This window comes from Amblyomma maculatum, chromosome 5, assembly GCF_055883805.1.
Source record: "Amblyomma maculatum isolate TAMU_Amacu chromosome 5, ASM5588380v1, whole genome shotgun sequence".
NCBI classification, from domain to species: domain Eukaryota; kingdom Metazoa; phylum Arthropoda; class Arachnida; order Ixodida; family Ixodidae; genus Amblyomma; species Amblyomma maculatum.
The window spans coordinates 104,309,597-104,325,427 of record NC_139348.1 but is presented as its reverse complement, the minus strand read 5'-3'; the positions used below and the strand labels follow the sequence as shown (position 1 = coordinate 104,325,427).

The 15,831-nt window shown below is 44.9% G+C and overlaps 1 protein-coding gene across 1 annotated transcript in view; it reads right to left on the bottom strand.

Moving 5' to 3' along the window:
* RNaseZ (ribonuclease Z) overlaps positions 1-15,831 on the bottom strand; it is a 44,682-nt gene that overhangs the window by 1,714 nt on the left and 27,137 nt on the right. Inside the window, exons 15-21 of the mRNA XM_084604031.1 lie at positions 15,480-15,573; positions 13,210-13,351; positions 12,031-12,179; positions 8,300-8,387; positions 7,603-7,723; positions 4,259-4,337; positions 718-862 (exon numbers count right to left, since the gene is read on the bottom strand). Coding sequence (XP_084460157.1) covers positions 718-862; positions 4,259-4,337; positions 7,603-7,723; positions 8,300-8,387; positions 12,031-12,179; positions 13,210-13,351; positions 15,480-15,573 — 818 coding nt within the window. The remainder of the gene's footprint in view (positions 1-717; positions 863-4,258; positions 4,338-7,602; positions 7,724-8,299; positions 8,388-12,030; positions 12,180-13,209; positions 13,352-15,479; positions 15,574-15,831) is intronic.

Below are 15,831 nucleotides of genomic sequence, written 5' to 3'. Positions count from 1 at the left end.
ACGGTACATCGCGTGCCCCTTGTCGAACACAACCACCATTTCATAGAACGCATCAAAGTTCGCCAGTGTTCTATAATTCGTTTACAGGAAAGGCGCAGTATCTGTCACTCGCGGAATCCTGCTATCATCCTCACGGTAGACAAGGGGAATTATGAAGAGCGTTTAATGATCCGAGGCGTGGCATAGTTCGTAAAGCGCTGGGCTGGGGATCCAAGGTATGATGGAGGTTCGATTCCTGGTGGAGACAAGGTTTATTAATCTATTTTTAACTCTCGCTCTCGAAAGCGTGACACCTCTGCTGACAGCCTCCTCTCGACAACGATGAGGCATTAAAGTCTCTTGCCTTAATAAATAGCAGCAAGCTAATAATGAGGCACAACCTTGGCCTGATTCCGAGTTTGCGTCATTTTCACCCTCCTTTTATTAGTGGAAACGCCGGAAACCAGAAGTGGTAACAACCAAATTGGCATTCAGTTCCGGCATTTGCACCAATCAGATGACCTGGAATGAGGGCAAAAACTACACAAAATCTGAATATGGGCCCTGCAGTACAAGACTCGTGTGTGACAAAGGCGCACATAATTTTCGTGCTTTCAGTGGCCTGCACGTCTCGCACATTTACGGTGTTCCCCGCAGATGCTGCAACTGACTAGAGACAAGATGTTCCCGACGCCATCCTGTGGACGATATGCAAATGTTGCTACAACATGCACGCACCAGCATGTGGTCAAAAGCACAGCCGACGCTGCCATGGAACTTGTCCGAGATGAGAGGCAGCTTGGCATAGCGCTGGCTGAAGTGGGTCAGCAGTGTAAACTTGGCCCCCATTTGGTTGCCAACCTCGATCGCCTGGCTGGTTGTGCTGCGCAGACAAAGCGAAAGCATTTTTAACAGCACATTGGAGACAGTATAAAAGCATCTGCCGAATATCATGCAAACCTGAATTTCATGACACACATGTTCTTTTCAATTGCAAAGATAAAGCCACACACAAAGAGCTCAAGACCTTTCATAGGGTCACCAGCTGTATTCAGCACTCTCAAAGACGGGCCTTTCCTTTTTTCACGAACCATTTTATGTTGTGGCTGTAGGAAGAAGGAAAAGAAAATGCACGGGCCTGCTACTGGCTCTGTAGATGAGCCACCTCCGCTGCCTTGTGCGGACAGAAGAAAAAAACAGAGAAGAAAGAAAAAGAAGAGGGAGAGAAAGACGCGCGCCGCAACAGCCGTCGTCCACAACCTAAGCGGTGGCAGGAGCAATGACGGCCTACAACAGATAAAGATTCTGTGGCTGGCTAGCCCCCGCCGCAAGCGGCGCTGACCTACCAGTCCCAGCCCCGTAGGACCAGGAACAGCCACCCTTCACCACCTTTCTATTTCTATCTATCACATGTGTTTCGATCAACACTTCTAGGTGACAGTTAGTATTTAGTCAGCACTCATCCTGTACCTTTTTTCACTTGTCCCACATCCTTTAGCTCTTGTTTGGTTTAGAATGAAGCAAAACTATAACATATGTCGGGCAAAGCTTCATTGTAAGTGACCAGTGTTTATTTTGTGGTCTAGGACCACAAAATAAACGTTCAAAAAACGTTCATGCTGAAGACCGAGACCAATTATCAAAAAAAGACTCCTTCTTGAACCCTGGCACATACGGACGACCCTAACAATCTCAAATGTACAAGGGGCAACGTTCCTGGTGTGTATGTACAGAGTCCTCATCCATTGCTGGCCACCTCACAAAAGGAACAGAAAAAAGGCACCAGCAAGCGCCGCTGCACCTGCCGGCACCATGACTCAGCATAGGCTTTAAGTCCGCTCCCCTTTGCACACTTTTTAACACCTGCTCCTCTGCCTGTTTTCGCCCCCTCCTCACCTCTCCCTCTATTACTTAAGAGTTGCAGTCAACAAGCCTTGTGTCATCCCTAATGAAGAACGTGCTGAGCTGGCTCCGAAACATCTAGTTTCTCTAAAATAACGAAGTTACGGTTGGAGAATTTTCAAGTTTCACTTGGATTTGAATTCAGTTTGTGATCAGAGTAGTCTGGGCTCAGATCATGATCTGTGACTGTGATGATGATGCGCACCCTTTTTACTCATTTATTGACAGCAGAGGGGAGAAATAGATTTACTACCTCGATAAAGGAGGCTTTCAGGCGCAGCGGCTAGGCAATGTCTCTCTCTGACTGAAAGAGAGAATTTTGTAGAACGCCTTTCTGCAAGCACTCCCCGAGGTATTTTGTACACCTTGCACGCGATGAATGTTGCCACTGACATACAGTGCAATTTAAGATGGATGGAAGCCTAGTCCAGCCCTTTTTGACTTTTTGTTTTTGCCCGCTGGCAAACTATAATATTAGACTTTTATTGCAGCTGATAACAAAGAAAAAAATCATGTGGCGATACGCCCGCATGAAAAAATTATCAACAAAAGCAAAGCATAACAAAAACGAAGCCTCCTACCTAAAGATAATATCTTTATTGAGGGCCATTTGGGCTGAAGAAATTGCTCAGCTCAATGAGTCCAGGCGAGTTAAAATGAATGAGTGAGCCCGAAATGAGCCGAGATAAGCTAAAATGAATCGCGACTCAAAATGAGTGAGTCCAGGTGAGTCCAGAGTCTAAGTGAGTCGTGAGCCCTAGCGAGTGGTTGACCCAGAGTTGTGAGCCTAAATGAGTTCATGAGGTCGGTGACCCACAGACGTGAGAGTTTTAGTGAGCAATCATGATTTTGCCAAGGTAAGTCCAAATTGAGTCATGAGTTAAGTGAGTTGTGAACCTAAATGAGTTTGCATTTATGAGTTCAATGAGCCCAAGAGTGCATGAATGAGTTTTAGTGAGCACGCAGGTTGACAAAAATTTTGTAAGTGGAGCTCAAATCCCCACCACTGTGGAGCAAAGGTATTTCGTGGATGGTACAAGGAGTTATTGGGAGCAAATTTACAAGCTTCAAAACTGGGACGCAAAACACCATTACCTCCACATTTCACTACACAAAGCAACTTCTGGGGGGAATAGTTTGAAGTGTTTTGGAAGGCCGAGAAGAGAATGCACACGTAAAAACTGTAGCGCCACACTCTAGAACACACAACAACTGGATACACAGGGGCAAGTGCATATCGGGGCCATGCAAATGGTGTTCCTGGGCAACTGGACTGATGAAAGTGGATGCCACCACACTGAACCAATTTTCTACACCAAAAGAGGAACAACAAGCTGTACAACTGCTGCATGGGCTGCTTTGTTTGCAACACAAGTCTCTGTACAGGCTACCCTATAACCTTAAATGGATTCACCATTCATCCCAAAAGGGAACAGCTTGGAAGTCAACCAATGAAGAAGAAACAGCCTAAGGAAGCCCTTGTCTCATGTCGGAGTTTACTTTGAGCAGCACGGAATGCTCCGACTAATAAATCCCGATTTATTTTGGCTCAAGGGTGACAATGACTGCTCAGCACAGCTGCATACAAATATACTGAGATAATGGTTGGAATTTTGAAGTTGCATATTTGTGGCTGGAGGTTCAAGCTTCTCACTTACTTCAAATTTAAGCCTGGTACACTGCACCACAGCAAGCCATTCCAGCATTTCTCCTAGTGTGTATGTTGCACCAGAATGCTTCTTTCCCAGTACACCAATGAAGTAATGTACAGGTGAGTGACGAACATGGCTTTTTTAGCTGTCTTACCCTTCAAATGGTCAATGCTGACATGCTGCCCCTGCCCAAAGGTCTGCCATCACAGATTCCGCAACAGATGCTGCTTAGTTTGCTTGTGCTACATGCAAGGTTCCATTTCAGACTGTCCAGAGCAGAAATGGTCTCAAGAGAAACAGCCTGAAGCTTGCCAACCTCGTCGGCGATGTGAAAACTGTCCATAAATCTCTTCCATCTTCAGTTCCTCTCCTCTATACGTGCTGAAACTGTCTTAAAGAAAGCTTTCACAAGCAGTTCCATATGATGGACAGGAATACACGAGGCTGCTGACTGATAAGCCCACAGCTACGTTACATGCCAGAAAATTACGGTGAATGTTTGGAAACTAGCAAGCAGGTCATGTCTCAAATTAAACGCATCCTTTCCTTGTCCCATTCGAAGGCTCGTCACTGAAAATGGCTACATGAGCATGTCATCTCATCCAAACTGGCTGCTGCCGACAAAGGGGAACCGATAACTGTCTGCTACATACAGAGTGCCAGATGTTGGTGTATCGGACAGCCTGAGACTCGATTCTGGGATATTGCAGCGTTCCGAAACTCACCTGTGAGTCTTTATGATGGCTTCCTCGGCCAAGTCGTCCTCCATTGTGGCCTCGTGAATCAGTATGTCGCTTCCTTTTCCTATTCAAGATAAAACAGACAATGCACTTAGCACCACGTTTAGCACACAATAATTTGCACCCACGTGCAGAACGACGAGGATGGCTACATGCGACACCCAGAACTCACTACACTGGTCGGGGACAATGCACACAACCTTTGGACGTTCCTTCATCTTGAAAAGGTGCCAGAAGCCCCACGGAATGAGTAGTAAGATGTATACCAGTATTTAGCGGTTAATGGCACAGCAGCAACACAGGCTCTAATCCACCAAACACAGGACGGTGTGCAAATATATATATAAAAATTTTGAATACGAATTGGATATGCTTGTTATTCGATTCATACTTGAAAATCTGATATTCGAAATTTATGAATATCCCAAAATTATCGGATACACCAAATATTTTACAATTCACTGCAGATTTCGTGCTTCACCGTAGTCCTTGACCGTGTCGACACTGCAGTGAAGCATCCTCAAAACTATGGGGCCGTTTTGTGAAGAGCGCCTTCCCAGCAGTGCGCGAAGTGAAGCGCATGATAAAACTGGGAAAAAAACTTTGTTCTTATTTAGGCTTCATCTCAAACTCAGACAGCCATCGTGCATATGTTCACCAGATACAATTACTGCAATGTAAACGGTTTTCAGCAGTTCTTTTTTTAGGCCCATTTGATAATTTCGAGCTTTCAATTAATTTATTCATTTTTCCTGGTCCCTTGATGGCTGAATTAACGACAGTTTACTGTATACAACAGCAATAAGACTACTCCACTAAGTTTCATGCAAGTGCTTCCTGTACAAAACACTGGCATACAGAATCCTGTATAATGTTTATAATGCATTTTCCAGTAGGGTATGCACTTCTGTGCAATTCTAGTTTAATGTTATTCAATGGAAAGCTAGGGAAGTCTGAGGCTATTCAGCTTCATTCTTTTCATTGCTTAATGAAGGAAACAGGTCGGCAAACGGTGTTCACTACTATTCTAAATTTTCCACAGCTAAAATACAGCATGCTTTTTATTCTTGTTTACAAGCTTTATACACTTCTGTACAATTCTAGTTTAATGTTATTTGCAAATACCATGTGCATTCTGAGATAAAGAAGACGAACAATGTGTGCTATTTTTTTAATTTTCAATTTTTTTGTTCGATGCTTAGATATTTAACATTTGAAGGCATTTTTCCCCCATATTCATATTCAATTCATATTCAAAAATTTCAATGCTTACACACCACTATAGTAAAATCTTTTGTACTAAACTCTGAGGGCTTAAATGCAAGTCCAATGGGCGTTGCAAGAACCTAGGTGTTCGAAACATAACAATCTGAAATGTAACTTGTGATTCTTTGAGAGCAATGTATCAAAAAAATTAGAGGAGTTCAACGCTGCCGAACCGAATGTGAAGTGAAAGCTTTGGCTGCGGACGAGCGATTGTTGCATGGAACACAACCAGTGTTCCGTTGAACGAGTCAAAGTTCACTGGCGTTCAAGGCAGAATCCACTTATATGCCGTGAGCATGCGATGCTGGCAGATGGTTTTCTGCTCAAATCGGTCAGCTCACTGCAGCGGCATGCACATCTGCTGGGATGGCGCTATCCTTCTCCTCCTCGTCGCGGTATAGTCACTGGCAGTGCACCTCTAACGTCATACGCGGTGCACCTGTGGCAAAAACCGGTCTTGGTACATGCGTACTGCCACTCCTTTTCGCAAACCAGTTCCTTAGAGTGCTTTATGGGTCTCCCACACCTCTAAATCCATGTAGCCTCAACATCCTTTCCATTACTCACTTTATTTTTCGGGGAATAGCCACACTGTTATTAGTAGACAGAAAGCCTTTTAATTATACAGCCTGTTATTATCAACTGAATTTGGACCTTGTAATGTGACGGTGTTAAGGGTCCCGTGCTGCAGAAAAACCGCTGGCATAGTTGGCAGTGAAAGAACCATGATTGGTTGACGGTGCTGTGCTGTCACAGACACATGACCTTGGGCAAGAATTTGAAACAACTCACAATGCTCATGTTAAATGTGATATCACGTCAAAGTGATTAAAACATGACACGTGACGTGAATTACAGGTCGCCACATGCCTCAAATGATTGCGTTTGAGGAAACAGCGCAAATGACGGGGACAAAGACAGGAGAGGGCAACACCTGCCACCCTAGATAATGCATCAAGGCGTGTGTGTGTGTGTGTGTGTGCATTAAAATCTGTAAATAAAACTGTTCTCAATCAGTGATCTATGTGTCCTCTTCTGTCTTTATTCCCTGACCGTCCTAATTATGTTGCGTCGTCCTTTCTCGCTTCCTGGAAGGACTGCACAACCACCACTGTCATGAAATCGGCGCACATTCTTATTAAGCTGGCGTGGCGCAAAGCCCTTGCCGCACTGCATCGAAGGTTCGACGACGTTCGAAGGTCGTCTCCCTCCCCGCATGAGGAGAGCGCGTGGCCTTGTATGCATCGGCTCCCTCTCATTGCTCAGTGATGACAGTGACACATCAGGCCGGAAGATGTGAGTCGTCTCAAGAAGGTCCGACTGGGCCTAACCAATGACGACGCGTCGATCGGTGAGAGAAAAAACACTTCAACGAGTGAAGTTAAGTGTATGTGCGCGTCAGCTTTGGCGGGCTGGAGCAGACAAACGCGGCACGCTCTATTTATTGAGGTCGCCTTGTGCGAGTCAGTAAGGTGTAAGTAGAATTGCGGCGTGTTCGCAAGTGTTTCTCCTCGACTCTTGGGGTTCACCCACTGTTGGCAAGCCCACAGATTTGCGAGGGAGCGGTGCTCGTCTAACATGGCGGCCACATCGCGACTCTCCAGGCGTCGGTCTTTCAACAGTGCCTGGTGAACAATTTGGTGTTTGTTTATTTGACTCTTTTGCATTGTTCTGTGTTGTAAGCCTCTGTGTTATTGAACGCCTCTTTAGTTGCATGCTTAGCATCGCCTTTCTGTGAACCTCTAGTCTGTGCATTTTAAGTGTTAGTGTGTATTCCTCTGTATCGTCTCTAGCTGTGTATAAAGTTTGTTTCTGTTTGTTACTTCTGACTCTGACCCTTACTTTGGCTTGAACCGGCGAAAGCTGGGCACCGAACGGCCACCCCCTTCTGTCACTACAAAGTAGTTGACTTCTGGGAGAGCTTGCCACGCAGGTCGAGGGAATCTCCATTAAGACCGGAACAGCTACCCCCATTCACTCTAAGGGTGTTTGGGAGTGTGTGCACCATTAGTGGTGCATCGTTAATAACTATAATTATTAACGGGTGACAGCCACACACTGACCTGCTTTGATGAGAGCATCGCAGGGCATGGTGTCGCCAGAGTATGTCAGCTTCCAGCCTGTCTCAGCAGTGAGGGTGACACCGTAGGCGTTCTTGCAGTGCATAACGAGCACCGTGCCAAACTGCGCAAACAATGTCAGTGAAAACAAGGAGATGAGAAATGGGAAGCTGTTTGAAGGAAGGTTTAACGAGGGAAGGCTGATAAGCTTTGCCAAGGCATCATTAACCACACTACTGAAAGGACAGCTGAGGCCCCACAGGAAGTGGCAATGCTTGCCACTGCTTCGGCATCACATTGACAGTGCGGCAACACACTCCAGGTGAGCTGAGGAAAGCAGCAGGTGCAGAAGAGGCAGAAACAAAGGAACGGTTAGGAATCTTCTACAGTAGATACATATTCAATAACTGATCAATCACAAATTCTGCTCACAAAGTTTTACTTATATGCAATGCTGCTTCATGTTGTTATATTTGTCTTTTTTTTTTCGTTTGTACACAAAGGCCCCATTACAGTACAAAACACTGGGACCTCTGTGTAATCATAACATTTGTATTTACTTCTGAACAAACTTTGAAACCTTGAAACTGCAATGCAACGTGAAATGCAGGTGCAGAGTTCAAAAAGGACAGCAGGCAAAATTTCAAATTTTGAACACTCAGCCGCACGAGAAAGAAAGAAAAACCATGAGAAAACTCACATCTTTCAGCTTGAGCTTCTGCAGTAATTCCAACTTTTCAGCAGAAGGTGAGGCTTGGTCATAAAGCAGTGACGCATTGTCCACATACCTAAAAAAAATAAACAAACATTGCAAGCAAGAAAGAATACGCTGCAGTGGTTTTCAGTACATTCATCACCACAGTTGTTGTCAAAGTAATTGACATCATCAACAGACTAGCTAACATTTGGGGATAAAGACTCGTACCAGTGACCTCTAACTACTTGTCCTGTTAATTCCCGAATTTCACCTCTCCACCATAATCCTTTATCACCTCTCCATTTCCCTACTCTTGCTACCTGTTCTATCAATTCCTATTAACTACCTATTCTACACATCACTTTAAATGAACTGGACTGCATAAAATGGAAAGCCCTCCTCAGTAAAACTTATTACCAAATTTTGGAAAAACCTCTGCAAATAGTGCGATGAAACCCACAGGCTCACGCTACATATCAAAACACTGAAATCTATGTGCCATGAATGCGATGGAGTAGCAAGAAACTTAAGTATGCTTCGTGGGGATACACACGAGTCCCCTGCCCCCATTATAACGGCCGCAGCGTAATTATCATGCGAGTTGTGCACACTGTTAGGGAGGTTGACGGAGGAGAGGGCACACTAGGCAACCCCCACCTAAAGCCCCTTGATAATTTGAAAGTACCGCCAACCATTGAACTTTGCTGCCGCCGTGCGACCTCCTCGCCCCTTGCGCACCCCTTCCCTGAGGACCAGCTCTCAGCCCGATTTCCTGCATGACGATTAGTCTCCCTGCCGTTGCACTTGGAAACACACGCGTTCAACGTTTTCCTTATGCTTTTCTTTTTCCTTTTTCGGAGACCCTGCTGCGCAGCTCGGACCCAGGCATACAAGACCGGATCCTCAAGCGCGCCTATGAGGTCGCCAACAGGCTTGACCTGCGGGCCAACTAGTAGGGCAATGTAACTCGGCCCTATATAACTATCCGGCTAAATAAAGGTTTCTTCTCTCTCTCTTTTTCCTTTGTGCCATTTTTCTCCTAGGCTCAGCGAGCGAATATATTGCACGCTGTGCTTTTATTGCAATGTGCAAGTGCTATGCCGTGCTGTTGGGCGTACAACTGCGGCAAGCGACCTGAAGATGGTTATGCGGTATTCATGATACCTCAAGGCAAGCGCAACGACTTGCGCAAGATACAGTGACTTCACAATATTGGCCAAAAGAAGTTTATTCCTAGAAAGAAAAGAGTTGTTTGCGAGGTAAGGCGCCTTTCTCACTGCCCGTAATAATGCGTCACCCGACGCTGCGAGGTGGCGCTGCGTTTTCTATTCTTCCTGCTTGCTCCCTAATATTTTTGCTGCGGCAACTTGTCCGTCGCATAAAAATAAGGCTGTCCTCTGCAGCATGCTGAATATTCTGCGAGGCTCTATCATTTCATACGCTGTCGACTTCTGTACAGTCACAAATACTGCACTATAATCTGCTTTTTGCTGTCAATGATATGTGGGAAGGTGCAGCCTCTCGATTGCATTTGTCGCAATTATGCTGGATCCCTGGCCTCTTTTACTAAAAATCAAAATTGGGGCTTGTAGAGGAGCTAGTCTTTCCAGCTTGTAGATGTAATGTGCGTCGGTTACTAAGGAACAATGAATTCTGGCCTTGAAAAACTCACTGACAAGTAAACCTGCTGTATTGCTGTTCATACTGCGTTTTTTTTTTCCAATTCTTGAATGTGTCTTGCCATGCTTCCACGCATGAGAGGGTTAAAAAGCACGGCTCAGTTTCATCAGGAACACGGCAAATGTGCAGGGGGTGTTCACATGATCACACATGCTTCACTTTGATCATGACTACAAGGTGTTGGCCGGGAACCTTCGCTTCGAAAGCTGGAGCTCTAGAACCACAATTCTGCGTTTTCTCTTTCTGCGGGAAAAGTTTTCCCATCAATGTAAAATCAGCCGGAATCATTGCATAAATTTGCTGTATTTACGAAGCTTAAACATCATCATCATCATCATCAGCCTGACTATACCCACTGCAGGGCGAAGGCCTCTCCCATATTTCTCCACTTAGCCCGGTTCTGTGCTAGCTACATCCACTTCACCCCTGCGAACTTCTTAACCTCATCCGCCCACCTAACTTTCTGCCGTCCCCTGCTACGCTTTCCTTCCCTTGGAATCCAGTTTGTTACCCTAAGCGACCATCGGTTATCCTCTCTTCGCACTACATGTCCTGCCCATGCCCATTTCTTCTTCTTAATTTCCACTACAATGTCGGCAACTTCAGTTATTTCTCTGACCCACTCTGTACGCTTCCTATCTCTTAATGTTACCCCTACCATTTTTCGCTCTATAGCCCTCTGGGTTGTCCTCAACTTAAGTAGAACTCTCTTAGTTAGCCTCCACGTTTCAGCCCCATAGGTGAGTACAGGCAAGATGCAACTGTTGTATACTTTCCTCTTGAGTGATACCGGTAAGCTGCTAGTCATAATCTGCGAGTGCTTGCCAAATGCGCTTCATCCCAATCTTATTCTTCTTGTTATTTCCTTTTCATGGTCCGGATCTGCGGTTACTACCTGTCCTAAAAGCTTAAACAATCAATAATAATTATAGTTATGATGTAAAAATAGGGAAACATTTTGCGAGTAACAATACTTAGCACTGTAACATATTACTCATTTCAATTGTATGCAAGATTTTTTTTTTCTTCTAGCCTGAGTGCTCTATGTTCTAGCTACATTTCACTGAAGTTCCGTGTTTTCTATTTCATCTTGGTACGCGAGCGGGACGTTCACTCGCTACGACGGCTGTATTTGAGTGCTCCTGATTTGCCGTGTATAATTACTCGAGCAGATTAAAGCTTCTTCGAGTGCGCAACTCGTGTTTGTCCCTTCTGGCCCGAACTCGCCACAGTGGCAAATTTTCACACCAAAGGTTGGGGGTTACAGCTCTTGACTGTTAGGGCTGGCACGCCGTGGCTAGAAGGCAACTGCAGCGTCTAGTCGAGCCCCCTTTAGAGCATTATTCTCAAGAGTAACCCCCATAGCTTACAACAATTACAGCTATCTCAGCTATGGTTCTTTGCAGAGCTTATGTCATTGTATCACGGGGATGGTGCACAAGGGCATTCAGTTCACAGGGATTCTGAAAACAAGGTAGTTGGTTGAACACACTGGTGCCTGCAAAGCAATAAAACAAGCTCAACAGAAAGACAAGTAAGGGTGGATCTTGTAGTAATTTCACTGACATCACATCCTTGCATTTTTCACTATGGTGTCTCATACTTTCTTTTCAAATTGCCATGAAAGGTCAGTTAAATTCTCAAAGCATCAGATAAAATAAGCACGTTCATATTGTAGACATGTCACACACTGAAATAAAAACATGAGATCATCTCTAAATAGCGAGAGAAGAAAAACGCAAATTTAATGCACATGACGGTACATTATCTGATTGTTTGATTTATAGGGTCCAACGTCCCAAAGCGATGCAGGCTATGTTTGACACCGTAGTGGGGGGCTCTGGAAATTTCGACCACCTGGGGCTGTTTAACGTGCACCAACATTGCACAGCACACGGGCACTTTGCTTTTTGCCTCCATCGAAAAGCGGCTGCCACAGCCAGGATTTGATCCCACATCCTTGGGAATAGTAGTTGAGTGCCGTACAGCTGCACCATCATGGCGGAGTCTATAGACTGTATAGGTTAATTTCAAACATTTTCCAGACCACTCACTTGAAGAGTTCAGCCACTGAATCAAATGCAAGGCTGCAACGAGCCATCCAGGAGACCATGAACCTCGGAGCCACGACGAGAAGTGGTTCGTAAGGGATCCCGAGAATCTCGAAGGCAGCTTGTCTCTCTCTCAACACCTTCACCAAGCCCTATGGAGAGATGCAAGTTTATTGCAGCATGCATACCACACGAATAGTGATTTTCGAATTATTCTAGCTAAAACTATGATCACCATAAAAAACCACCTAATAGCCCCCTCTTGTGTGAGTGCCCCCTCCTTCTGTGAATCCCACATTTTAGTGTATTACATACCAAGTAATTGCTTTTCTTCTTTTTTTTTTCCCGCCAGTTTTGAAGAAAAATGTTTCTTATTGAAATTTTTATCTTTGAGTGCAGGCACAGACCTAAGCCAATCCAAGGTAACATGAGCACTGTTCTCACCCACTGTGCCCGAAGGCCATTTCATATTCAGAATATAGGACAACAGCAGTTTCATATATATATGCGTTTTCATATAAGCCGTGCAAAATAAAGTGGAGGTCGTGCAGTGGCACAGGCTGAATGGGTATTGAACAGCTCATCACTTCAAGCTGGATCGCTAAAGAGTCCGTGAATTAGATCAGAAGTAAAAAACTACTTGTGCATAGACTGAGAGGGTGGCGAGAATCTCAAATCTGAGCACTGAAATTTGGCTAGCCTAGGCAGCATTTCTAGTTACGTTTATGAATGCGTATGTAAAAAAAATAAAAATATCAACACATTTTTGACAAATACTGCTTATTCAATGACTAAATTTTAAGGAGCTACATTATGCCCAGCCCTTTTTTTCTACAGTGAAAGCACTATCCCACAGGTTCAGTCAGAAAAATGGTACGCATGTCTGACGCCTCGATCTCCGAGGATGCCTCTGGCAGGTGTAATTGATAGGTGACGTAGCCGGGCACCGATTGCCCCATTTTAATTAAACTACAAGAGCACTGGTGCCAAGATCGCGCATTCACTTATCTTGAAATGTTCTAGATGCCGAACTGGTCAGTGTGAGGCTAAGCAGCAATTTTTGTGAAGATAGTACTGATTATAGACAAGGGAATAGAGAGATACAGTTCCTTATAGGAAACTTGTAGACAATACGGATCCATTTCAGTTGCCTACCAAGTGTGGCAATTTTCGGTCACTTACCAAGTGGTGGTCAGCGTGGAGGTGTGACACAAAGATGCAGCTCAGCCGTGTCAGGATGTCCCTGGCACGCTCGAGGCCATAGAACCGAACCAGCTGGTTGAATGTTCCTTCGCCACAGTCCAGAAGGATGGACATGTCTTCACTGAAAACGACAACAAAATGAAAGAGCGAAATTCTCAACTGATTTTTTATGAGGTTCAATCAAAACTAAAAAAAACAGTACAATACAATATGGTTTCCTTTGCTGGCACAACATTTCGGTAGTTTTGCTTGTAAAAGAATTCTTCGTACTAAACACGCCAACCTGAGTGCAACTACTATTTTCTGAGGAATCGAAACCTCGGGGCCACTTGGATTTCTACTTTTACTTACTGAGCTCAAGCGCATAGCAGATTCCTGCAACACAAAACACAGTGCTGACACTAGCCCTTCTTCGGCTTGAATTCTAAGCTTAACTTGGGTAATATATTAGGTTGGGAAATATCTTTCACAAAAAAATAAAACACTAAAAGTCAACAGCCATGGCAATATATATGTAAAGAGCAGAGTGCTACACAGTGCACTTTGTCTACAGCAAGGAGATTATAGCCTCCTTGGTGTAAAGTCTGCAATGCAGGCAATTTCTCCACAGCTCTTGATAGCAGTGTTTCAGTAATAATTCTGCTGGTAAGTACAGCAACTAAATAAGTAAGCATTACAAGGCTCATGGTAACCTCATCCTACCCTTCAGCTTTGCGCGCAAGGATGTACATGCATGGACGAAGCTTGCTTTGACTCTTTACTGAGTACAAGCATCAATTCATCATCACTTGGATGCGGGTACATGCACACCAAGGTCAACACTACTGAACATGACAGGCTCGTTTTCTGCCGGCAATACCACAGGCATGCAATTACAATGGTAACACTGGAAAAGGACCACATAGGTGGCCTGTCCGGGGTAAGTCAGTGCACATAAGAGGTGCACATAGTGCAGTCCAGCACTGGAGTGCTGGACTGCCTCCCTCAGTGCACTCCCTCAGGTGCACTCCAGTGCACCTGAGGGAGTGACAGGCAATGAGGTAAAGATGGAAGGAGCAAGTGGCGTGAGTCATAGGCACGTTCGTACAGCTTGCTTAAAGCAGGGGCCATATTCCAGTTTTGCATCGTTATCGAAAGTGTCATTATCTCCCTGACCGGTTCCGGTGTTTCTACCATACAGATGGCTCGAAGTTGGGGAGATAGCGACACTTTAAATAACGATGCAAACTTGAACTACAGACTCAAGGCTTTTTATATTTATGCTGGGCGGTCTTTCACATAATGTGGTATCTTACAACAGTATGCTAATGAGTATGTGAGAGATAAAGGAGGCACAAATTAAGGAATTAGCCATTAAGCTAGTCGCAAAATGCATGTACATACACAAAAGAGGATCACAAGGGGAGATGTAGGTAGGAGCCATTAGTACTGCCGTGTCCTCCCCAATACTTTCCACAATGGTGTCCTCCCATTTTCTGCCCCTCCTTTCCTTTATTTTGCCATCTCGCTTGGCAGCTTAGGTTGGAGCCAAACTCTGTAAACAGATATGTAATGGCTCACAGCGGGCTTCCTGAAATCGCTCAAGTCACAAAGACCTGTCAGCACTCGTTAGCACAGTGTCCGAGGAGCCCTTCTGGTGCTTGTAGGCTTTTGTCCACACTTGCACTTAGCGTGGAAGATACTTTGCAACATATCCAGCGGCAACTGGCATGGGGAGACAGAAACTCTTCACTGCCACTGTCGCCAATTCCAAAGGCTCTGCCCCATTGCACTTGTGCACTGTGGAGAAGCCGCTACAGCAGGTGACTGCAACAGCAATGAGGCTAGGCCTACTCACATGTTCACATATATTCAGTCTCTTCAAAGTGCTACGTCCCACTGCATACATGCATAGCAAAGAAGTCATCCCGGCCACCGCTGCATTTCTGTTCATGTCACATGCCCCTAGGCTTGCATTGCTCATGTCTTACCACACCTTCTCTCCATCAGTGAACGCATCATAAAATGAAAATTTGACTGAATATTGAACACTCTTTGCAGGAAGCCACATTAATGAGGGGAGTATTAACCACAAGAAGAATAGTGCAGCTGTGTGCGACATTTTAATTTCTCTCATCCCTAGCATGAAAATTATAAAAATGTGCCAACCGGGAACATACAGTGTCGTTCTACTGCACATTCTTCATTGGTCTTTTGAAGTTTTGAGTCTGCGGGCACATAACACCCACTTAAAAACACTGCATCCTTACCTCACATTGACCAGAATGGCACTGACGTTGCGGTCTTTCCCAGGTATCGCTGATGCAGTGCCCAGGAATAGGATCTGAGGGTGGGAAGGCATACCTGCAAAAGAGTAAAAGGACGAATTAAATCCTGCACGCATGCAGAAACAAAAGAAGCTTTCAATGAAGCAAAAATAACTGCCATGCAGTTGAACCTGTCTTGAGCCTGTCTGTAGGTCTGCAAACATCACTAGGAACAAGGTTGTTTATAAGAGGCACAACAATGAGACAAGCACTGCCACACCAATGGCAACATGATATTTGCTGGTGTAGAACAATGCGATGGAAAAGAAATTATGTTCACTGATTGATTTTAACC